This window comes from Uloborus diversus, chromosome 1 (genome assembly GCF_026930045.1).
Source record: "Uloborus diversus isolate 005 chromosome 1, Udiv.v.3.1, whole genome shotgun sequence".
Classification (NCBI taxonomy): domain Eukaryota; kingdom Metazoa; phylum Arthropoda; class Arachnida; order Araneae; family Uloboridae; genus Uloborus; species Uloborus diversus.
Window position 1 is genome coordinate 120,602,313 of NC_072731.1, and position 26,422 is coordinate 120,628,734.

The following is a 26,422-nucleotide window of genomic DNA, read 5'->3' on the forward strand; positions in this document are numbered from 1 at the left end:
TTGAATAAATATCTTCAAGTATATTACATTTATTTATATTGTACAGAATAATTAGATATGACATTCTTCAGAACTCATTCTTGACCAGCTAGGTTTCATACCCATCATTCTAGAACCTACAGCAAAGAGAAGAAAAAAAAAAAAAAGAGAGAGAAATACTCAGAAAGCCATAAGCCTTTATATTTTTTATACAATAAATACATAAATTATTATTTCAAACTTATTAACGCAAAACAAATAAAAAAGTACAGTTTAATGTCAGCTGCAGCACTTTCATGATTTTCATAGTAGTAAATTTCAACTAAAACATTAATAAACAAGGTATTTATAAAATGTTGGGCAATTCTGTCTACGCGGATAATTTGCTTTATGCAGGGTCATATTAAGGCATGGGCACATGGAACACTGGCCTAGAGCACTAAAATTTGGTGAGCATCAAATCTGCTGGAGTTTAAACAATTGAAGTAATTTTGTTTTGGACTGTAGCGAAGTTTAAATACTAAATGTAGAAAAAAAAAAAAAAAAAAAAAACCGCAAATCAAAAAGCACTTCAAGATTATTACCATTATTAGTAACCAGCCGATGCCGATTAATTATAATGATACGTGAAGGGATTTCTTTCGGTACCATTTTCTCCTCTGTCTTTTAACCGATGTTCTTCGTTCCTTTTTTTTTTTTTTTTTTTGTTCAGTAGCTATTGAGCAATCAGCAATTCCATGTCAGATCAATCACCTTCTTAACGTGACCGTTTCTGATTTTAATAACATTTGGCATGAAGGACACATACGACAAGGTAAGTAATCCTGCTAATTTTTAAATTTCTATTTCGAAAATTGTTTAAAATATATGCCTGTAAGGAAACTCCAAATGTGAGGGAGAAAAATGAAAAGTGTGTTGTGTTAATTGACAGTAACTTCTCATAAGTATGGTAGAAAAAAATAAATATAAAGAAACAGAGCAGCATTCTTTTGTTACATTATATGACTTTCTTGTGGCAGATTTAAGTTTCAAGGTTATTCAGCCTGACTTTTGATCTCAAAATGATCTCAAAATTTTCGAAAAAAATATGTTTTATTGCTCCCCAACACTATTCTTCCACTGCACCAAAAATTAGGCTGACACCACAATGACGAGGCACTGCAAAAATTCAGGAATTTTTACATATTTCCTGTAGATGTTTAACACTCATTTTGAAAAATTTGAACTATTTTCAAAATAGTAACCTAAAAATTGACAGGATTATTCCCTTGTCATAAGTGTCGTTCTACAAAATTTTATTACAAATCTTAAATGGTGAGGTCAAAAACTCACATTTTTGGCTTGATGTACATGTAATTTCTCATCTACGGAAAATATATGTAAACATCCCTTTTTTTTTGCAGTGCCTTGCCATTGCGGTTCCAGCAAAATTTTTAGTACAGTAAAAGAATAGTGTTGGGGCAAGGAAATATATTTTTTCAAAAAATTCTAAGGGGTAAGGGGTGTTTTGAGCTATTTTAGGTCAAAAGTTACGGTGAATGACCTTGAAACCTAAATCTGTCGTAAGAAAGTCGCATAATATAACAATAGAAAGCTCTATTCCTTTGCTTTGCAGTGGTTTTCAAACTTTAATTCTACTATAATTAGGAGAAGTAACATTCATTTGAAAAAACATACTTTTATTTATTTTTTTCGCAAATTTTGAGTTTTTTTTTTTTTTTTTTTTGCAGGTTTATATTTTGAACAATTTTCAAAATAGAAATTGAAAAAATAGCAATATAACTGGAGGTACTGGTGGTAGACATATGTGTCCTTTAATGCCGAATTTCATGAAAAATCGAAAATGGTGAGGTCAAAAACTCCCTTTTTTTATTAATCTGACATGGAATTGCTCTATTGCCTATTGTTAGTGTTATCAGTGATTCTTTTGAAAACAGAGGCTAATTAACGGAAATATCAATAAAAAACACATTTTTACCCTAAATGGCGTTTTCGATGCTAGTTCAGTTTTTTTCGAGTTTGATACGGTGAGAAAAAAAATTAAAAAAGTACTTCAAACAAAGTTTTTCACGGGTCCAATAACGAAGGGGGGGGGGGGGGAGAGCTAGGGAAACTCTAACTTTTAAATTCGGCTTTTTTTTTCCAGAATGAAAAATTAAGTTTTTGAAATCGCTCTTTCTACACAAAAAATTCATTTATGCTTCGAGCTTGGTATGGTTGGAAAGCTAGTGAAAAATACCCTTTAAAACATTTTCCCCGTATACATGCGTTTTAATAGTATAGAATAGACTAAGGGGCTCCACCACTCCGCCACACTTACTCGCTTCGCTCACCCACCGTTGGTGTACATCGCCTTCGGCGGTGTAGTTCGGGGGCGACAGTGCTAGTAATTTCTCACCAAATTTGGTGACTAAACCGGATAAATATCGCGAAATTTAACGCTGCCGGTATGATATTTGAGGATTTTATGGTATAGCTTTCATTTCATACATCCGTCACGTTAAAACTTGGAGGGATGTCCTAGGTCTACTTCCTCTGGATATCCTGTATCTAACGGTACTTGCATCGACTTGGGAACGTTGACATTCCGGAGGAGATAGGGTTACAGGAACACAGACACACACACAGACGCGCAGATTTAAATTATATGAATAACGATAAGGACTATGTACTTACATTTTTTGTGCCTCCATATTTCATATATTGTTAATCCTAAAAGACTGAAGACTAGAATGATTACAGTTGCGACGAGTATGTTTACTGAAAGAGAAAATTTATTAAGAAATAACGAATGGCAATGCGCAATCATTTATAGTGTTGAACACAATATAGAATTGTTTCAAATAAACATTTTAAACAATTTTAAGTGAACCAGTCATTCATTAATTTATATTATTTTTAATGATCTCTTCAAGAATTTTAGAGACCAAATTTGAAGCATCTCATGGGATCTGTCTGGAGCCTGCGTTTTTTTCTTGTAAAATACATCCCTAAATTCTGATGTAATTTCCGATCCAGGTTTTATTTTTATTATTTTTATTATTTTTTTAGTATTACCATTTTTATTTCCTCTCCAAGGTTTTTTTCAACTCCGGTTTTTTTCCAACTCCAGGTTTTTTCAACTCCATGTTTTACAATTCCAGGTTCTGCTGCTGCCGTGTCTTAACTGCATGTTTGCCTGGCACGTGCATATCATTTCTTTTTCAAGGTTTAGTTTCTGATTGTTTCTTCCTTTTGATGGTTCATTTGAATACGCTTTCGTTCATTATTTTTCAGTTATGTTTTCCTCCAAGGCTCTTGGGGAGGGCAGCAAGTTACTGGGACCTTCCCTCTTGCTAAACGGAAAGGGCCTTGTGAACTTAGGGACCGGTCCTCCCCTTGAGAAAGTGTCGGTCCCTGGTTCACCTTTTTTCATTTTTATGTTCTTGCTTTTTGCATCTTCAATTTTATTTAGATTGTTTATTCATGAGTATATAAATATATATATATATATATATATATATATATATTTTTTTTTTTTTTTTTTGAAGAGAGAGAGAGAGAGAGATAGATACTTTCTTAAGCACGGAAATTTATTAAAATAACTCGAAAGACAAAACATTTGAAAAAGAAATCAGTGTGGAATTGACTATAAGAGCTGGGAGTTAGCACGTAAAGTAGGTTAACCCAGGACCTGATTACCGCACAGGCCAACTAATTCTGAGGCTGGGCCCCATCTTCCTTAGGAGCCTTTAGTGTTTTTTTTTTTTTTTTTCCAAATATTATGCATAGCAATAGAGTATCATTCAAGAAAATAATAAAAGATCAATGATCACGAAAAAAATCTATTGTAACTTTATTAGTATTTCTCTTATTTAGCTGATTTTATATGGGAAAAAACTTTATTTCTTGGAGAGTTTCATGCAAAGTCATTAAAAGTAACTATTTTTTTTATTCCCTCCCCCACCCACCCATAAATAAATTGACTAATGAAGCGAAAAGGCTATGATAAAAATGAATTGTTCGGTAAATGGCCAATTTTTTCTTTTTATGTACAGGTATGTCTGCGAGAGGGAAAGGGGGAAAGAAATATGCTCTATTTAATTGTGCTATAAAATTATTAAGCTGTGAAATGGATATAAAAAAGCAGTGATGGTGCTAGGCATGTGCAAACACTCTTGAGGCCCTAAGGGCCTCGCAAGGGCTATCACCAACATTGCGAATAATCGAAACATTATTTTGCGTTGACTTAAAGTGGTAGAATAGATTAGGGGCCCTCCAAATCATTGTGGGCCTTGGACCATATTTTTAGTTTTTTCGGGCCCCGGACCCTCCATGTGATACAACCCGAGTAACGCTTTGTATGGCAAAATGATCTACAGCTCTGACAAGCGAGAAAACTCTCAATGTGAGATTTTGAGTAAAACAAAACTTGGGGGAGAATGCAGTGAAGTTTCTATAGTATTCTGCAGGTTAAAAAAAAAGAAATTATGGTTTGATTCATTTGAGAAAAGGGACTGAAACTGCATTTTTATGCGTATAAAGTTTCATACCTTTGTTACTGTTATGGTAGGCACAATCCTGGATACTTATTTCTTGTACAGCAACAAGTGAGGATGCAGCTGAAGTAGTTTCAGATTCTTCTGAAATTAATACACGATTTTAAAATTTACAATGCAGTATTTTTAAAAAAATATTTCATAATTGAAATTCTTAAAAAGACAAAATATGTTTTTGCTCAAATGTCACTCAAAACTTCATGGGACACCTCCAAGCATTGAGGATTTATGAAAAGAAAGTAATTCATACCACACAGTTTTTTTTTTTTTTTTTTTTTTTTTGCCGTTTCTTGGTACAGTTTCTCACCAAAAGAAATGAAGAGTGCTAGGATTTTAGACATATTTTCAGGAAGAAAACAATTCTTAAAACGTGACTTGCCAGACGTCCCGGTTTGACACGGACAATCCCGATTTTCAAACAAAATCCCGGTGTCCCGGCTGGATTACTTCACATCCCGGAAAAGATAACTTTGATTTAAATAATCAAAAAGATCTTTAAAAAAACTTTAATTGTGAAGGATTATTTAGGATAATTACTTTTTCATTTGTAACATTGACTTGTAAAATTAATGCAGATTAGCTTGTGAGGATTTTTGCAAGATTAAAACTAAAAAAGACTATAAAAAAGTCCCATAAAATGAAAAGTATATCAAAATATTGTTAAATTTTTCATTCCTCATTCAAAGTGTTTTTTCTAAAATAAATTGTGAATATTTACATCTAGAAAGTGAAATGTTTTAATTTTATCTGCTTATGTAATTTTTTACTACTCCTGTTTCAGGTTCATAATTAGTAACCATTTATCCATAGCATTGAGATTTTGATTTTTTTTTGAATGCGTTTTTTTTTTTTCCAATATTTAGGTACATAATTTGCTTTTGTGGGATTTTCCTGTTGGTTTTTGTTTTCGTTATTTCTTCAACGTTTGTTTTTGTTTTTATAGTTGAAGATAGTTACTTACTTATCTAAGTAAATAATTTGATTTGTCGTATTATTCAAATTGTGATTGTTCTTTACATCGTTTTTATTATAGTACTGTTTATTTGTCAAAACATTTTAAATTGCAGAAAAAAACCGCTCCACTCGCTAAAGTGCAGGTTTACGGTAGCGTGGTTGCTTGGCGCATTAAGCGATGAACTATATAGTAGTTGAACTATTATTTTGAGTTTTAAAGCTACTGTTAATCTTTTTATATGCTTTGCCGGATAGTTTTAAATTCCTAAGAGACTTTAATAGGTTTTTTGAAAAGAAGTGCACGCATTTTTGTTGAAGAAAAATGAATATTTCAAATCAGAAAGGCGGGGGGGGGAGGCTGGAATTTTTTTTTTTTTTTTTTGTTTCAACGGACTTCCCTTACATTCTTAGTACTTGCATCGCCTTGCGCCGTGCGGGTACTGCTAGTTCAAAACATAGAAGTGAATTGTGTCCTCCCCCTCCCCCACCCCTCTTTTTGTATTTTGAAGATTTTCGCTCCAGAATCGAAGTATTTGTAAAGAACACTGACCAAAGTAAGATACAACCGATTTTTTTTGCGTCTAATTAGCGTATGAATGAGTGTCGAATCTTCGGTATCGTTTTCGATTCGTGCTTGTGAAAAATCTGATACTGATGGATGAATCGTGTCCGATTCATCAATCACTGGCCGAAAACGACTGGTGAAGAAGTTCCAGTGGTGCGAGAATCCCCCTGAATGTTCTGTACTCAAACGATTTCCACTTAAATGAAAACCAAAAAGGTATGTTTAACCAAAAGGTACAGAGCGCAGCTAAAGCTGTGGGACTTACTTTCGCAGTATAGATCGAAACCGGTCCACGTGTTGTTTCGACACATCATATAACCAACCCTTTGTTTTACGTCAGATGAGCAGTGGAGAATAGCTTTGTCGCGGCTGACTTCGAAGTTCCCTGAACGGACGTGGTAATCGGGTGGAAATAAACACCATTCGCCTGAAAGAAAAGCATAATCAGAAGTACAGTTGACACTTCAAACTCACATCTCACAGCTTGGAGGCATTCACGTTGCATTTTGAAGCATCTTCAGTGCTTTTCCGCTGCATCGAAAATAAGTAAATAAATAAATAAATAGTACGAAAATCATCGTAGATTTTGCAAAAATTATACCTAATGTTTAGATGTTCTAGCCAAGTCTTAATTTCTAGCAAAAGAATGCAGGAGACCTTAAGTGTCCAGAATCGAATTTCATGCTTAAATGCCTCAATTCTGTGTAATATGTAAAAGTCCTATAAAATTAAATAGAAGCACAGGAGTTGACCCCCTGTGAGCTCCCATGCAAATGAAGAGGTGTAACCGTAACCATTGTTGAATTTTGCAATCTCTATTACTTTTATGCAATGATTAGAAAATCGCCTATCTAAGTATGAAAGGTGAAAATAGGTTCTACATTTGCACGAAGAAATTGACTGTTTGCTAATATTTTGATAGTTGAAATTTTAATCCTAACTCCAATGAATTGATTCTAAACTCCAGTAGATAGCGTAGTTGTTGATCACCTTTAGAGCATTTTCGTGCATGTTCGAACTTTGCCGGAAAATATTATTAAACTATCATGCTATGGCGCGAGTTTCATTGTTGATTACGTCAGGAGCGTTACTCGATGAGTGAATTCACTATTATATATATGAGAATAAGAGAGATAAGTAACAGAGGTCACATTTATAATGCAAAAATCTGATGTAAACACCACACTACTTCCGTTTACATCTATTATTAATACATATTTTTTAATAACTCAAAAAAAGGGGGGAGGGGTGTACTTATGAATGTGCCCATTAAAGCAAAATGAAGAGTCGAAATATGGCTACTTTCTCCCTAAAAGTGTTCTGGAGTAAGTCAGGAAACACTTCAATATTTTCACCCCTAGTTTGTCAATGTAAAAAAGCATTTTACACAGATTAGCTTTCCGAATGTCAACAATTTCAACGTGATTCAACGGATAATCTCGAAATATCGCTAGTGGCACCAAATTAAACCCAGATTCGAAAAATACATTTTCTCGCCAAATTTGACGCCAAATTAGCGACATCGCCAAGCGTTCACTAAATTGTAACATCACTTGAGTTCGCATTGAAATTAACGCTGATTTTCCCCAAAAAACTATAAAAGATCCATTTCAAGACATCTGAATGCAACCAAAAACAGGGAACTGCATAACTATTCCTCACTAGGAGACTACATAACAAATTTGAAATTTCTACGGCTCACCGTTTTTTAGTTATGCAAGATACGTACGTATGCACATACGCGCATACAGACGCCACGAGAAAATTCGTGGTAATAAACTTAAGGATGAATCATCAAAACGGATATTTCAGACGTTCCATATGTTCTTCAGTACATATGCACGTGCGGTCGGGTCGAAAACACAACTCAACATTCATTCGCGGGTGAGCAAAAGGAAAATTTAGGCCGATATTTAAATGAAAAGTTTTTTTGCGAATACAATACTACTTCCTTTACTATAAAACAAGGAAGTAAAAAATAATTTAGAGAGCACATATTTGATTTACGAATTAATCAAAATAAAACTCAACATTGAAGTGATTAAAGTTGAACAACTAAGATTGCAGACAGAAAAAAAAAAAAAAAAAAAAAAAAAACTAGTGGGAGAGATTATTCACCAGAACAGACTTTTTCTAGGTTTGCTCTCTTTTGACAAAAGTGGAAAAATTTTTTACAGCAAGCAAAACAGGTTGCATAAGAAAAGTTGCACAAACAGGAAGCACCTAGTTTTTTTAATAAAAAATAGTACAATATGAACTGAATGATCTAATTTTAGTAAGTATTATTGCATTCATACAAAGTGATTAAATGTGAGCCGAAGAAAATAGAACTAATGTATTTAAAATAAACTTTCGAGTAGTCAAAAAGACAAGAGGAATTTAAAAAAATATTATCTTCTTTTGTGGCAATGATGAGTGATACTTTTATTAAAGAGTTTTCTTACCTACGTTATGAATGTAGGCGTCAATTTCACAAATTTCAATTTTATTTTCTGCTTCACCTATGTGCATGACCCGTATTCTGTCTGCTATACCCTCTGCATTTTGACATTCCAAAAGTACCCATTCTTCAGTGTCTGAAAAATGGAAAAAAAAAAAAACCTGCAGAAAAGAACATGTAAAGAATTCCGCTATTGTAACAAAAAGGGGATTAAAACACTTCATTTGTTTATGAGGTACATACAAACAGCGCCTTAAAATGGACCTAGCTTAGGCCTCCGGGATGCTTTTTATTCAAAGGATGAAGATACAAATAAATTAATAGTATTTCTCATGGTAACGTTTATATCCCTTACAAACCTGTAAAACTTATTCGAACGTATTCTGTATTAGACAATACTTTATATTCAGAAAATTATCGCAGTCAAAATCTTTTTATACATGACAAAACACAATAAAGAAGGATTAATTTCAATTGGAAGCAAGTATTTCAAGGTTTTGACGTGCAGTCAATTTCTATCAATTAGTTTAAATTTAGCACAGTACCAACATGCAGAAACAGACAAACAATAGGTGTGCGCATGCATAAGAGAACCTGCTTAAAAATGAAGAGATCAAAGTATAACAAAAGCCCTATAAAAATACTTATATTTAATGTTCTCTGATATAATTGAATCTAAAATTTGACAATAAATGAAAAACAAATCGTTTCCGGGACGTACGATAAAAGTCAGTCAGACCTTGAAAGCCTGGTAAGATATGTGAAACCGACAGAAAAAGATACGATCATTAATATTACTTGCAGTCTTACGCGAAGCACCGGAAAAAATATTTATGCTCCAGTACTAAATCGTAACTTATTCCTCGGGTCTAATTTTAACTCTCAATCTCAAATTTCCTTTTTCTCAGCGCAGTACAATATATTCATTTCGAACGTTTATACTTTCTTTCTTTACCATCATTTTTCTTTAACCGCTGCTGTTCATTTGCTATTTTCCAATGTATCTATTGGTAATATTTTGTGTAACTTGTTTGGGCTGCTAATAAAATATTTGTAATTACCACTTGCTGTTCCACGCACCTGCTAAAATCTGTCTCACCTTTTCTGTCTCAAAAATTATTTAAAACATACCTGTTATCACTCTTTTGGTGATATTTTTGTCTTCTATAACATCCCTATCAACTATCATATTGACTTGACTTTATTTTTTAACTTTGTTGGCGACTTCCAGGACGCTTAAATCTTAAATTTAAAATTCAATACCCAGAAATTTTTAATAAGGATTATTATTGTCTATTATTTTCCGCATTTAAAAAGGTGTTGCTTTTTTTTCTGTTCTTATCGATACTGTAGAATAATTTTGAAGCTCTCTAATATTTCGGTGATTTTTTTTTTTTTTTTGAGCAATCACGATTGCTTATTGCTTTCATTTGACCGTCCTTGATGTCCGGTTCCTTTTTCAGGATGGACCAGCGGCCTCTGCAGCACCGCCGTCCACCGGAGGACGGGGCTGCTCCTCTGGTCCTAGCCTCCACTAGCAGCCTGTCCACCGGAATTCCCTCCTCCTAGGCGGTGGCGTCCATGTCCTGCATACACACACTTTTACATACACACACGTCCACACACAAACAAGTCCTTACACACGTAACCACCCAGGAAGCTTCTAGGCCTTCCAGGCTTGGGACTACATGAGCCGTTTTCAGAAACAACAGCCTCCAAAGAGTAGGGTCCTGTCTCAACTTGTGATTGCGAAAAACATAATTCGAATTCAAGGTGTCAGAATCCAAATTATACACACACACACAAAGTTTTCGAAATTGGTTGATCTATATAGGTCAAGGAGAAAAGAATCGGGAGAAGGGCAGAAGGGGTTCTATAGTTCCCTTCCAAGCGATATTTTCAAAGTTGATGTCAAAAACCGCAATTTTACAATTTTCGGTAACATCGGAGGAGAGGAAAAAGAAGGGGCTTCCCCACGATTTTGTCTTTTTTTTTTCGTCTCCAAAATTGAAGTCTATTTAAGTCTATCTTTGTTTACAATAGAATGTCAGAGGCTTTTCCCAGATTTCCTCCGCAATGGGAAATTTTAGAAATGCAATTTTAGGCTACCCTTGGTAAAATTAATGGAACAGGGAAGCATCGGGAGCTCTCTACGAAAACCTTTCGACTTTGAACTATTAAAAAACGCAAAAATATCTTTGGTCACGTTAGAGAGAGTAGAAAACTCAATGATATCATTTGGAAGCATTTAAAAACTGAAGTATACTTGACCCAATTTTAAACTACAATTCAGTTACCACAGGGAATCCGGTGTCTCTGCCGACATTGAAAATTTAAAAACATAACATAATCTTATAATATGTTTGGGAATATTAAAAGGAAAAAGGACAGTTTTCCCAAAGTGTTTCCCCTAAGATTTTTTTGGAGGGTGCCGTGCCTTACCTCTTTAAAGCTAACCTTGACCCTAAACTTAATCAACCCTCCTTGCCCCTTAGAAAGCTTAAACAAAACTTCTCAAAAGCGAATTTTTTTCTAAAAGGTAAAGATTCACACAAGCCTGTCCTTGAAACATCACTCCCTCGTTTCAATCACTTATCCATCAGAATATGATTCGAATATATCTGAATGTTTTTTGCATTACCTTTAAAATTAAACATCAAAAAGCTTTTTAATATTTTAAAAATTACTATGGAAATCACTTGAACTTTGTAGCCCCTATACCAAAAAGTAAAAGAAGCACCTTTTTTATTAGACTAAATTTCTCTTGAAATGTACCCTTTTATCAGAACACGCACTGCCCTTTTTTTGGTCTGAGGAAAACACTAGTTCCCTCTGGGTATTTTTTTCTGAAACTGAAATCAATTTTAAGCTACAGTGGAGATAAAAGTGTTACGGAGCTCTCCCATGGAAATTTCTATCAGTGAAATTTTAAGCTATCTTTAGCTTAATTAATTTTAAGGGACTGACGAAGGTTTTTAAGACTTTGTCTGGCAATTTTTCGATATTTAAATCTGAAAAACTCAAATAAAGGGACTTGATCGAAGAACCAGGTAAGTCCAGACTCACTTAATTTCAGTAAGACCAACAAATAACATCAGTGTCCGATAGAAAGGCTAATATCTTTTCCACATTATTTACTACAAAGCAGAGGTCTGATCTTATATTTGTGTCTCGGTTTTGCACCAATCGGAACATCAATATTCTCCCCACGCAAAAGTTAAATAAAAAAAAGGGAAAGTTTGGACGTAACTGGTTCTTGCATCACTGTCCTCAATCGGGTTATTTCCTTCAGTCAAAAGTACTACTTTTAGTCACTAAAATTGATAGACTAAGCAAAAAAAAAACTTGGGGCGACAAAAAAAAAAAACTTTCACTTTCTCAACCTTAATTTTTAATTAATTTTTTAAATGTCCGATTTTGAAAAAGAGACGTGGTCTTTATGACGTCACAGGTGATAGACTTTGGCGCATCTCCACTCGCGCCCTGAATGCTTACGCTTGCTGTCCACCGCGTTTACAGGTTATGATAATTCATAAGCGAAATAAATTTTCCGCTCTACGCTTGCTATCAACCATATCGTTGCCAGTGCATGTGAGTACAGAAGCGAATTAAATGTTGCGATCTGCGCTAATGTCATTTCATCACTACCACATGCGTGTCGTGCGCAGAAGCGTAAAAAATAAAATTGCACCATTTAAAAAAAACTGTTAAAAATATTAAACTTTGCCAAATTATTTAAATAATGGTAAAATCATATGTTTTTAAGCATGTTCTTTCAGAGAAAAATGTTTTTAAAGTTTCGAAAAAACAACCCCATTGTAGACTTTAGACTATCGTTGGTAACTTTAGGACTACAAAGAGACCTCTTACCTGAAATACCTTAGGGACCCCGTTAAGTCTCAATCTGACCCTGATTACAACTAATGCTGCTCAAAAAAAAAACCCTTGCCCCCCCCCCCCCGTCCCCACCTTCCCCGGCTGCAATCCTAAGTTCGCTTAAGTTCAGGAGCTCTCTCTTCTAAGTCGAAATTTTGTCCTGTTTCAGATTCAGTTTATCGTAGTTCTAGCTTGCTTCCCCGTATGCGATTCTGAGGTGAAAACACTCGTATAGAGATAATTTACAATACACCAATGAAATATCTTGCCAACTGACAGTATTTGGTTGAATCAGTTACAACCATTGAATACCAAGGACGTGCACATAAATTTTGGGGCCCGTCATAAATGACCTTTACGGGCGCCCCTCCATCTTGTTTCTCCCTACATAGATTTCAACCCTCATTAAAAAAATCTCGAGCCTCCATCAGGTTCAGAACCGGGCCGACAGGTGTCCCTCTCCCTCCCCTCTTGTGAATGCCCCTACTCATTTGCATCAACAGCCCAAACATGACCCACGCATTTATGGCAGGGCCGGGGCTGCCTTGTTGAATGGTGCAGGCCCCTTCAATTTTTGTTAATAGATGTACAAATAAAAGTTTTTAACCCTCTTTTTAACCGACTTCAAAAAGGAGGCGGTTATCAGTTCATACCGTATGTATGTTTTTTTTTTTTGTTTGTCCACTCATAGCGTCCCACTTAGTGAACCGATTTTGATGATTCTTTTTTTAATGGATAGAGGATGGCTCAACTTAGGTCCCATTACTTCGTTTGACCATATTTGTTCTTTAGAAAAAAAGTTATGGGCAAAAAACAGTAAATTTCCCTATTAAATAATTAAAATGATATTGTAGCGAAGTTCGCACTTTTCATCCGTGGATAACGGTGGCTCAGTGGTAGAATTCTCGTCTCCCACACGAGCGACCCGGGTTCAAATCCCGACTAGGACAAAGTGAATTTTACAAAAATTTCGTTTCTACTGTTTCCCGTATTTTCTCGAATGTTCTATTAATTTCTGTATCTTTTCAAGTCTAGAAAGTTCCAGCACTTTTTCAAGTTGTATATAAGGAGATGTAACGTTCATTCGTGGTTCTGAATAAAGATCTCGAGTTGAGACTAACGAGTATTCGCTTCATTTGGCTTTCACAGTGTCTTCACTATCTTCATCTACGCGACAATATGAAACTCATTGTTATAAAAGTTTGGTGCCATATAACTGTAACATTAATAGTAATTGTAATGATAATTTTGAATAAAGGCTTTTCTAAAGCAATACAGTGATATAGAGCCGCACTTCTTACTAGGTAACTTCTTACTTTTACTGAAATATCTACATTTACACTAAAAAGAATGAAATAAAAAAATTTTGAAAAAAAATAAAATAGAACCGACTTCAAAATTGCTCTAAAAAGTGAAAAATAATTTTATTCTTTAAACACCATCGATAATACTTTTAAACATAATTTTTGAAGTTGGCGCAAAAACAAAAAGTAAAATCCATTGTAACCATGCTTCGTTCATATTTTTATCAAAAAATCATCCAAACTTAGGAACGGAACATTTATATCGTTACTCAAATATGCTGTCATCAATGCGTAATGCATGTGGTAGTGAAGAAACTGGACGTGGTTAAATTTATACTTGTAGTTGAGTTATGGCTGTGAATGATTTTATCGATCGTTTTTGTGCCAACTTCAAAAATTATGTTTAAAAGTATTATCGATGGTGTTTAAAGAATAAAATTATTTTTCACTTTTTAGAGCAATTTTGAAGTCGGTTCTATTTTATTTTTTTTTCAAATTTTTTTATTTCGTCTCGGGCCCTTTTTCAGGCCGCGTCGGACCCCAATTTCTCTGACCCCCTCCCGTTTCCTCAATGTGGGAGCCATGGCCCCCAAAGTTCTAAAAACTAGAGAGAAAGTTGATGAGAGGAAAACATTCGGACGTGTAGACTTGGCTATTTACTCTGGTCCCTACTAAGGACTGAAAAAGAATAAACCTGTTTCCAAACGCTTTTTTAACATAGAGAAAACATACATGTTTTTTTTTTTATTTATTTATTATGACATATTAAAAAATGTTAGGTGTGAATTTAAATGTATTAAGTTCAATAAAAAAAATACTGAAAGTGGCCCACTCGGCGGTTGGCCCAGTCGGGGATCCCCTACTAGCCGACCTGGCCAGTCCGTCCCTATATATATATATATATATATATATATATATATATATATATATATATATATATATATATATATATATATATATATATACACACACTGGTGTCCAAAAGTTAAGCATAATTGCTATTTATGTGAGTAATGAATGAAATATACATCGGAATAGGAGTAAACGTGATATACGAGTGCAACACGGTTACAAAACAACGAAACTATTAAAAAAACTGTAGTATTTACTTTTATTATTCAAAAGAATAGTTTGAAAGAAAATTAAGCGTATGAGGAATCTACTCTTTACACAAAAAAAAAAGAAAAAAATATGATACTGAAGTTTAAAAATGTGTATGACAACTTCTGACAGCATGCACGCTGCACACCGATCACTCATGCTCTCTATGACATGGTGGATGAGTTGTGGTCTCAAACAGTTCCAAGCATGCTGGAGAGCTCTTTTTAACTCCGGAACGGAGCTTGGCGGGGACGAATGGGCTGCAAGTTCTCTCGCGAGAATATCCTAGATTCCTAGACATGTTCAATATGGTTCAAATCAAGGGAGTTCTCTGCCCAAGTCATTCGCTAGATATTTTCTGATTTAAGGAAGTCATTGACCACAGCTGGATATGACGTATTATCACCCATGAATATGAAGTCAGGATCGACAGCACCTCGAAACAAGCAAACATAAGGTTCAAGAACTTCGTCTCTGTATCTTTTACCAGTTACAGGGACCTTTCTCACACATAAGGAGGTTGCTGCGACCGTCCAACATAATGCCCGCCCATACCATTACTCCCGCTGACGCAAAGTGATGTCTTTCTCTTATGTTTCGCGGTTGGAAATGAGTTCCTTTTTCTCTCCATGTTGTTACCTGATGAGAATCACTCTGTAGAGTAAAGCGGGACTCATCACTCATCATCACATTGACCCACTGTCCCCACACTCCAATGGTGATGTTGCAAGCTCCAGTTTTTAACAAACGCGTTTCTGTGCTGACGTGAGAGGAATGCAAACTGCTGGTCTTCTGGCATACTTACCAACAGAATTAAGTCTCCTGTAAACAGTTAGCCTCGAAATTGTTATTCCTGTGGCCGGCACTGAGCGCCAAACCCAGTTCTCTGGTACAGCTGTCCCTATGACGTCACGCAGAAATTGCCAGAAATCGATCTTGGCGAGCGGTTTTGACTCTTGGTCGACCTGGTACTGGCCGTCGGAGAACATCTCTCGTATTTTGAAACCTCTGCCACAGTCTCAAGATTACACACTGAGGCACATTAAGAATACGAGACACTTCGGATTGTGATCGTCCAGATTCCAGCATTCCAACGATTCTTTCCTTCGCAAACATGTCCAATTGGCACCTTTGTGCCATTATTAATCTTGTTTCACCAAAACCAATGTTTCTTGGAACAGCAGTTGCATGAAACGCGCCTGAACTATCTGAAATGTGAGAGTCGTTTTATCCACATTCACACATGCGCACCCATTTCGCGAATGATGCCATCGACAATGATATTTTGCATTAAGCATAATGTTTCTTCAACCAATGAATCTCCATAAGTAATTTTATATAATTTTATGAACATTTACAAGAGTTTTCTCACATTTTATGAATTATGCTTAACTTCTGGACACCAATGTATATATTAATATCTTTTTTAAATTAAGTTATCCGGTACTCCGGGTGAGTTACCGATATATTTGTTGTTACTTTTTTTGCTACACATGGTATATATACAGTGCTGTAGCTGGAAAAAATATTTCAAGGAACGCACTTTTTTCTTTTGGGTAGATTTCATGGTTGACAAATGATTATTTTGTGGTCAGAAAAGATTAGTTTCGACAACTTATGCAAGTTTTTATATAAAAAGCAGATGTTCACAAGAAAAAAAAAGAGTTTTGAAACCAGTTTACAGTAAATTGACTGAACTACATTAATGTTTTTTAAATTAATGTCTTTTTTCAAACTGTATTCTGAATTGCTTCCAAGAACATTAGTTCTGTACTTACTTCAATATTTGCTTTATAATATTTCAGGAAATGCTTTTGCCTTATTTACTTGCTGACTCGTGATGCGTCCCGAAACCTGTGAGGTTCCTTTTAGGGTATGCTGCGTCCACCCGATGAATCAGCTGAATTGTGCTTATCTGAACATTTTTCATCAGACCCCCAATAAAATATTTTTGATTAATTTCTCATAGACATATTTTTTTGCTTTTAGATACTTTTATTTATTTTTCCTTCAAAGAATATTACAGATTTAATGACACATTTCGAATGTACGTGAGTATTTCGCACAGAGAGATCACCTGCAACTTTTTTAAATGAATGAAGTCGTTCGAATGAACGAGTTGAATGAAAGGATCAAAAGAATGAACGATCTCCTGATGAACGGATCATGATCATTAAAAAGAACGACATTGCCCACATCTAATTTGGCCACACTTGTGAGATCATTACTCTCTTTCCTACAAACATAATTTCAAAATCTTTTTTTAAATACCAATAAATAGAATCTATTAATATGATGCTTCTAGAAGTTTTGTTGCAATGAATCACTGTCGGTTGGTACCAGGAAAAAGAATCGCCTTCCGTGGTCGAAGACATCATTGCTGGCGGCAATTGACAGCTTCTCCACGACATTACTGTAAAAGTAACGGCAAAAACTACTGGTAAATGGGTGGTACAAAAGTGTTGTAAAAAGTGCCCCGAAAAATTTTGCTACAAAGTGTACTAAAAGAGGAGACATGTATCAGTGTTCAAAAATTGTTTTCAAATGTGTCTCCAAAAGTGTAAAAGTTCCTGAACTAAATAAGTGTTCTCAGAAATGTTTTGAAAGCTTTTTCAAAAAGTGCTTCAGATAATTCTAAAAAAAAAAGTAAAAAGTGTCCGAGTTCAAAAAGTGTTCAAAACGTGCTCAAAAAGTGTCTCCGAGGATGACTGCAAAACTAAATACTGAAGCTGTCTAGATTCTAAACCAGGTATTCGACATCATAAGTCAAAAAATAAACCAAATATAGTACAACTGTGTCAGTTAAACCAACCTCACTCTTGTAATTAATTCGATATTCATTTTTGAATATTCATTGTTTTATTACCAATTGATTTATGTCAAATTAATTTTTTTTTTGCACTTCAGAATTTGTAAATGAATGTAAGCATTATAAACCGTCTATCAAGGGGACATCGACTAAATGGTGTCACACTTTGAGGGTTGAGGGGGTTTGAGATATTTTTTCAGTTTGTGACCAGGGAAAGGAGGAGGTAACAAGAGGGGCATCACATATCTTTTTATAACTGTATGCTTATGAGAAACAGCGTGACATGTGACAAGGGGAGGGGATGGGATAAGGTGAAGTATGACTCTTTGTGACAAATGAGGAAGGAGGTCAAGCATGTTGAAAAAAGGGTGAACTTTGTGGACAGTCCCCGAAGGGCTCTTCTAAAGGGGGTCCGCCCTAAATATTTGTCCTACTAAAGGGGTCCGCTGGGTATGAAGTTTGGGAAGCCCTGGTGTAAAATACAGTATAAGAATCGCACTATGTATGGCATGTTTTATTTTTTACTTCCTTTTACAAAAAAGGAAGTATTGTATTCGCGAAAAAATTTTCACTCAAAAATCGCCCTTAATTTCCATTTTGCTCACCCCCAAATGAATGTTGAGTTTTTTTTTCGATTCGACCACATGCGGAAAAGTGCCTAAGAATGTATAGACACGCGAAATATCCATTTTGACCATCACCGAGGTAATTACAACGACTTTTCTCGTGACGTCTGTATGTATGTGCGTATGTGTGTATGTGCGTATGTGCGTATGTGCGTATGTGCGTATTTATCTCGCATAACTCAAAAATGGTATGTCCTAGAAAGTTGAAATTTGGTACATAGACTCGTAGTGGGGTCTAGTTGTGCACCTCCCCTTTTGGTTGCTTTCGGATGTTCCTAAGGGGGTCTTTTGCACCTTTTTGGGGGGAAATCATTGTTAATATCAATGCAAACTTAAGTGGTGTTATAATTTGGTAAACACTTGGTGACGTATCGCCAAGCTTTTGGTCGCCAAGTTTTTTCGCCAACTTGGCGACGATTTTTTTTTTAAATAACTTGTTATATATCTATACATATAATAAAATAAGATGTTTGTGTGTGTGTGTGTGGCGCGCATCCCGGGAAAACGGTAAGGCCTAGAAAGATGAAATTTGGTATACAGGTGTAGTTTTTGCTGAAGTTGTGCACCTCGGGCTTCGATTTTTGATATTTTAATTAGAAAAAAAGTTATTTAATGTTTTATGTGATTTTTAGCACTTTTTAGTACTTTTAACCTCACAGACCCCGAACCAGTCGCGCCAGACAAATATTTTTGGTACTATAGTGTCGGAAATTTAATTTTAAATATGATGAACAAAAAGATTTTGAAGATAGAGCAATTTTTGTATTTTTTATGAATTTTTGAAAAAAACCTTCAATTTGCATGTTTTTCTGGGTTTAATTTTTTTCTAATATCATCCTGCGAGAAGTATCAAAGCCTCATTTCTGAAATTTAAGTTGGTAATAGTAAAAACATTTCGCCCTCTTCAGAAGAAAAAAGTTCTTAAAAACACGCAATAGGTTTTTTTTTTACAATTTTTTTAATGCTGAACACATCATGTCCTTTCACGCATCAGTCGAAAAAAGCGTTCTTCAATCTTTTATGCCTGTGACGTCACTACTTGGGTTTCGATTCGATATTTACGATGGAGTCTTAATCGCAAGCAATGTTAATATTTTTTTTTTACTATATAGCTTACTTCTACATTTTCTGACGTGATGACCACGTGTTTTTTCGGCAGCGCTTGCTTTTTTTCTTTCCTTTTTTTTTGTTTTATTTAGGGATTGCATTTATTTCTTTTTCCATCCCCTCCCCCCAAGCTGGACCTTCCGCTGTATCTATATTACGTTACATTTCATAGTTGTGCGCATTAATTCAATAAAAAGAGCGAGATTTTTTTTATCTTTGTCAAACGCTACTTTTTGCACACTACGGGGAATTTGAGCTTTTTTTTTTTTTTGCTCTACTTAAATAAAAAAAGCGGTTTTTTTTGAGTGTTCTTTGTTTTTATTAGGAAATGGGTGAGGAGGTCAAAATAAATAGAGATGGATAAGAAATTGTAGAGATAGATTGTAAAGGTAGATAGCCGCCGAAGGCGGCAATCTTGGCGTAAAAATGTGAATGGCACAAAAAAAGATAGAGATGGATTGATTAATACTGCTGCCAAATTTATTTAAACAACCGCCGAAGGCGGCAAACTTGAAGTAAAAAGGTAAATGAAAAGTTAGCCAAACAGCCGCCGTAGGTGGCTGCATGCACATTGGATGTCAATGCCCCCCTCCCTCCCCCACATACACAATGACTTTGAAAAAACAATGCTTTCACATAAAAGTGGAAGTGCATTTTGTTATTTTTCGACCAAATTTGCATGAAGAGTACGTCGTTTGTGTCTCCCCTCCCCCTCCTTTAAAAATATTCCAAACGACGAAACTGGAGACAGATCTAGAAAATATTTTATTCAAATTATTAATGATATAGATAGATATAGATTGATTGACACCGCCACGAAATTTATTTAAGCAGCCGCCGAAGGCGGCACCCCTGGCGTAAAAAGGCGGACCAGCTGGTCGCCGCAGGTGGCTAGTAGATTTATAAAACACGTTTCTCAATGTAGATTTGCGATGTGACTAATAGTCAAGCTGTGGTGCTTTCGGTATTTTTCATTTTATTTTACACTAGCCGCCTTCGGCGACCAGCTGGTCCGCCTTTTTACGCAATTCGCCTTTTGCGCCAGGATTGCCGCCTTCGGCGGCTGCTTGCACAATTTAGCGACGGTATTAATCAATGTTTTTCTCTACATATCAATATTATCATTCGCTTTTTTTACGCCAATGTTGACTTTTTCGGCAGTTGCTTAAAAAAAATTGTCGATGGTATTAATCAATCTTTTTCTCTATACATCAATATTATCATTCGCCTTTTTACGCCAAGGTTGCCGCCATCGGCGGCTGCTTAAATAAATTTTGTGTTGTATAAAGTATTTTCTAGATCAACCTCCCGTTATGTCCTTTGGCATATTTTTAAGGGGGGAGGGGAAGCACAAAGATCATACTCTTCATGCAAATTTTGTCGGAAAGTAACAAAAAGCATTTCCACTTTTATGTGAAAGCATTGTTTTTTCAAAGTCATGGTGTATGTTTGTGTGTGGGTGGGGGGGAATTGATCCCCCGTTGAAGTTTCTCTATTTCTTACTGTCCATCTACTGTATCCACCTCTATATTTGTCCACCTTTCGTTCTCTCTAACTATCTATCTATACGAGCCATGCATATCTACCTCTGATAGTAATTAACAATCCTTTCTATGCAAAAAAAAAAAAAAAAAAAAACAATTTTTGCCCACTTAATATCTCTCTATCTATCAAACACAACCACCAATCTCTACAAAATCATGCAAAAAACCTCGGGCTTTATTTATTTACTAAAAATTACACGCCAAAAAAAAAAGGCTCCATGTTCCCTGTAGTGTGCAAAAAGCAGCGCTTGCAAAAGATTAAAAAAAAAAATCACCGCTTTTAGTGAATTAAAATGCGCAAAAATATTTGACCAAAAATAAATATAGCAAACAGTCCAGAAAAAAAAAAGTTGGAAAAATAAAGATATGAAATCTCTGAACGTTTTAAAAAAAAAAAAAAGAAAGTGAAGAGAAAGCAAACGATTTCAGATAGGTCACGTGATGAGGAAGTGCGGAACTCAGCCGGCAATGCTTACAGGTCGCGTCGTGTTCTGCATTTAAAAAATTGTAAAAAAAAAACTTTTGCGTATTTTTAAAAACTTTTCTCTTCTGAAGGGGGTGGAATGTTTTTACTATTATCAACTAAAATTTTGGAATTGAGGGCTCAATACTTTTTGCAGGATGGGCTTCAAAAAAAACTAAACCCAGAGAAAAATGCGAAATAAAGGTTTTTTCAAAAATTTATAAAAAATACAAAAATTGCTCTATCTTCAAAAATTTTTCATTCATCATATTTAAAATGAAATTTCCTACACTATAGTGCAAAAAATATTTGTGTGGTGCGATTGGTTTGGGGTCTGTGAGGTAAAAAGTACTAAAAAGTGCAAAAAAACGCATAAAACATTAAATAACTTTTTTTCTATTGAAAATATCAAAAATCGAAGCCCGAGGTGCACATCTTCAGCAAAAACTGCACCAGTATACCAAATTTCATCTTTCTAGGCCGTACAGTTGTCCCGGAAAGCACGCCACACACACACACACAAACATCTTATTTTATTATATGTATAGATTTTCTTCTTTTTTCAAACCTGAACACAGTATTGGATATGGCTTTTGCATAAGTGCGGCTGATACTCTGTTTTTTACAGTAAAAAATAAGCAAACAAATTGAGAAAAAGAACTCCAAAAATCGATTGTTTAATGATGTTTTTATGTTTTAAGAAAGAAAATCCTCCCAAGTTCTTGCATCAAATGATTTTATTTTCAAAGTTTTCGTCTCCCTTACCTTCTACTCCCCCTCCCCAATCGAAAGTCACTTTTCTGAAATTCTCGAAAACTAAGGAACATAAGGGCAAGGTGTCTCCAGGAAGAGGCGGGTGATGTACGAAACAGGGATCATTGCGTGGATCTTGGAGATCATTTCACATCGGAATCAGTAAGAATGGAATAGAGATCAAAAAAATTTATATTTTCGCCGCAGATTATCAATGTAAACTTTCTATCTTGCCTTTGTTTTGTAAATATGATATTAATTTCAGCTATTTAATTCTTAAAAATGAATTTTAAGATTAAATATTTCCGTTTATGAAAATATACAGTAGTCTTTTTACTTCCTTTTGCAAAAAAGGAAGTATTGTATTCGCGAAAAAATTTTCACCCAAAAATCGGCCTTAATTTCTATTTTGCTCACCCCCGAATAAATATAGAGTTTTTTTCCAACCTGACCACACGTGGATATGTGCTTAGGAACCTGCAGACACCCGAAATATCCATTTTGACGACCCCCGAGTTAATTAGAACGAGTTTTCTCGTGACGTCTGTATGTACGTGCGTATGTGTGTATGTATGTCGCATAACTCAAGAACGGAATGTCCTAGAAAGTTGAAATTTGGTACATAGACTCCTAGTGGGTTCTAGTTGTGCACCTTTCTTTTTGGTTGCATTCATATGCTTCAAAGGGGGTCTTTTGCCCCTTTTTGGGGGGAAATCATTGTTAATTTCGATGTAAACTCACGTGGTGTTATAATTTGGCGAACACTTGGTCGCCAAGTTTTGTCGCTAACTTGGCGACAAATTTGGCGATTTATTTTTTTTTTTTTAAATCTGGTTTCAATTTGGCCACTGTTGGTGATATTTAGAGAGTAAACTATTGAATCATATTAAAACTGCCAATAATGAGAAAATGACATTAAATTGGAGTAAAAGGAAGTCATGTGATGCACACATCAGCTCGTTATTAGAAAAAACATCGAAAAAACATTCATTCTAGATTTCAACTTTTTAGTAAATTAGTAAATATTATTTTACGCAGAAAGGTTAAATTTAATAATAAGTGAATTTAATAACGATTCCAGTGATGTAAGATTCGTTATTTTATTATTTTGAAAAACGAAATGGAATCTTACGTAAGAATAGGGGGGCGGGGTTTGAAAAATCTTACGTACCCTTACATGGTGGGGGGGGGGGTCAAAAATTGCCGAAACCATCCTTACGAAATGAATGAATGGCCCATTATACCCTTTTTTGAACTGCCTCGAATGAGTAGCATATCTCTGCAAGACCTGCATTTCTCTCACTTAATGTTTCACCGTTAGAGAGAAAATGTGTCGTATTTGCATTTTCAAGAATTTTCAAAATGTTCTTTTCAAGAATCACATCTTGGACAGTGCTTGGTCAGGACTGATCAGGTTATACACGCTACAAATTACGAACTAGCTTAAATTTTTCAAAAAAAAAAAAAAAAAGCAGTAAACTTACTTGCTGTTGTTTCATAATCGTTGCAGATTTTAACAACTCTATCTTGAATTGTGAACGCAGTAATTTTTGTCTCAGCTGAGAGAAAGAAAAAAAACGTAAACATAATTCACTGCATTTTAAAATTAATCGAAAATATTTGTTAATGTGTACAGTAACTTATCTCATACTATTTATTGCTAATGGAAAGATCATAAAACAACTGAACAAGACATACGTTGAGCAGGTATGTGGAGGCGGATTGCTTGTACAATTCCAGCATTTTTCAAGGTAAAGGTCATTCCGTGTATTATGGGATGGCAGGTGTCTTTGTTGCCGTCTACCATCTTGTCGGTGGTCCAGCTGGGCATGGATAGCTGAGTTGGTTTATCTGAAATTAATAAGTGAACTACGTTTCAGAAAAATTGTTCGAACGTTCCTCGTATAGAAAAGGCAGTTTGAGGGGGTAAACAAAGAGATAAAAATAGAGTATCCACTCATTTTTAACCTCGGGTACTAAGATAAGATATATACCAACCTTATTATTACGGAAGTACGTTTCACAAATCGAACATAAAGTGAAAACAGTAAGAAATCGGCAATTTCTTGGTGGTCCTAGTGATTAGAATTCCCGGTATAGGAAAAATATAAACAACCCTCGTCAGGTAACAATTGATAAACAATCATCAGGTTTCATGGTTAACGGCAGAGAATTAGGGAAAATGCGAAAAAAAAAATCGCAACCAGCGAGAAAATTATTTGGTAACGACTTTCTTTGTCTTTTTTTACACTAGAACAGCGGTTCTCAACCTGTGGTTCGCAAACAATTTTCATGTGGTCCGCCAACAGCCCTAGTGAAAATTGATCCATATCATTGTTCTAGATGTGATAAATTCTTTAAAGAAAACTTCCGGATCATCTCATTTCGTATGATATAATTCTTATGAAAATATTATTTCTGTCTCATAAGGTTCGCTTAGGATTGTACCAAGTAGTCCTCAGTAATGAAAAGGTTGAGATCCGCTGTACCAGGAAGCTATCAATATTTGCTCGCTATCACTCACCAACTCCCGGGATCTGCAAGCAGTTGCATTCGGAATCTCTTTTCAATTCAAACTTGTTCTTTCATCATATTTCCTACTTCATTATGGTCCTGCGGGTGCGAGTTCAATAATATGTTCATAATGACAATATATTCTGGAAACTAATTTTTTTGCCTTTGCCGATCTTGCTGGAATGAAACGAGAATCACCCGAAATTTGAAATTGTGCTCAAATTTCAAGTATCAAAATAGTATCTCCCATCATTGGAAGTCTAATTTAACTTCAAATAACTTTGTATAACGGTGCTTGCCCAGTAGTATTTAAATCTATTGAAAATTATAGCACTTGATCTGTTTCAGTTTTTGCTTAGTTTTTAAAACGTCGATTATAAAACAGAAGTTCTTCCCGACATTTCTGCCTCATATTTTTTCAACGATTTCATTGGACTATTTCAATTCAATTCTCCCCACTTCCTGATGGACTTCTTTAAAAATTTGGTATGCCCTCAATGTATTTTAAGTTGAAAAAGAACAAAAACCATTCCCCCACTTTTGCATACAGATTGTTTTTAAAGACAAAGAGAAATTACCCCCTCCTGACCTCCCCCCTCCCCCTCCTTCCTAAATGACAGACCTGCAAAGAAGTTTCGAGATTTTCTTGATCTTTAAATTGATTTAGTACATTTTGGTGCTGGCGTCAAACACAGGATCGTTTAGGACATTTAGTTGGAAAAGAAAGTTGGACGGCAAAAGCTGGAATCGATATCCAAAATCGCGTTTAATTGGTCAAAATGTAAAAAAGTACACACGCAGCATATGTCGTCGAGCGGAAATAAGAAAAAGTAGTTTAAAAATTAAAAAAAAAATAATCTTTCACAGGCAAGAGCATGTTAGCCTGTGGTGCAGAAGCAATTCATGCTATCTTTAGAGGGGGGGGGGGGGGAATAGGTTTTCAGCGTCAAAAAATCCACTTTTTTACGATTTTTTTTTTTAGAAAATGATTTGATTAAATTAATTAATACCTTTTGTGCATTTGTGCATTATTATGTATGACTTTAAGAATATTCTATAAATTTTTGATCAAAAATATCCACACTCTTAATTCAAAAGAACGAAAAAATAACTCTTAAAAAGAGTGAAATCCATTTCGGGTGCATTCATTCTTTCTGAGTGCTAGCTTTATCGAAAAAAGACGCTTTACGAAAAAACCAAGACTAAAACTTTTCTTTATTGGCGTGAAATTCGGAAAGACTCCTTTTGATGAGCGAAAAATAAAAACATTCTTTAAAAGAAGGACTCAAAAACATTTTCATTGGTTCGATTCTGTCACGTGATTTTGTTTAGGGAGAATCTTCTATACCTCCACGTTCGGCTTAACTAACGTTGGTCGCGAATACCAAGTGAATGTCGCTATCTAAATGTCTTTATTTAATGCATTAAAACAATATTTGTTTCCCAATGAGGTTTCTGAAGGAAATGCACAAAATCTGCATGGTAAGTGCGCAGAATTTTCTTTTTTATTAAAACTTGTAACTGTTAATATTTCTTGAACTACTCGTATATCGTTACAAATCACCCACGTGCAATGTTACGGCGAACTTTTTGTAACTTTTTCTTCCAAATTAATGAAACTTTAATCAACAATTTTGTTTCGGTCATCGAATCAGAAATATGACATTTGAAAGTCGTTACCATCTTTGGTGTGTGTACTGTATATATATTTTAGGCAGGTGTTACAGACCCGACCATGCGCAAATCTATAGGTCGGATACCGAATCCGCTCCCGATGGTCGGAGCTCCAACTACTGCTTATATTTTAAATTAATCAAGTATTGTTTTTGTGTATAATAAACTTTAAAGA

General features: G+C 35.1%; 1 protein-coding gene across 4 annotated transcripts in view; it reads right to left on the reverse strand.

Annotated features, from left to right (window-relative positions):
* Window positions 1-26,422, reverse strand: part of LOC129220853 (protein lev-9-like) — a 37,345-nt gene continuing 10,923 nt past the window's right edge. The window contains exons 3-9 of one of the 4 annotated variants that reach the window (XM_054855295.1): window positions 23,758-23,910; window positions 23,544-23,618; window positions 8,481-8,612; window positions 6,302-6,463; window positions 4,512-4,598; window positions 2,656-2,739; window positions 1-116 (exon numbers count right to left, since the gene is read on the reverse strand). In XM_054855295.1, coding sequence (XP_054711270.1) covers window positions 52-116; window positions 2,656-2,739; window positions 4,512-4,598; window positions 6,302-6,463; window positions 8,481-8,612; window positions 23,544-23,618; window positions 23,758-23,910 — 758 coding nt within the window. In that variant the 3' untranslated portion in view covers window positions 1-51. Of the gene's footprint in view, window positions 117-2,655; window positions 2,740-4,511; window positions 4,602-6,301; window positions 6,464-8,480; window positions 8,613-23,543; window positions 23,619-23,757; window positions 23,911-26,422 lie in introns of all 4 variants that reach the window. The other 3 variants (XM_054855287.1, XM_054855311.1, XM_054855303.1) reach the window with 3 other exon arrangements.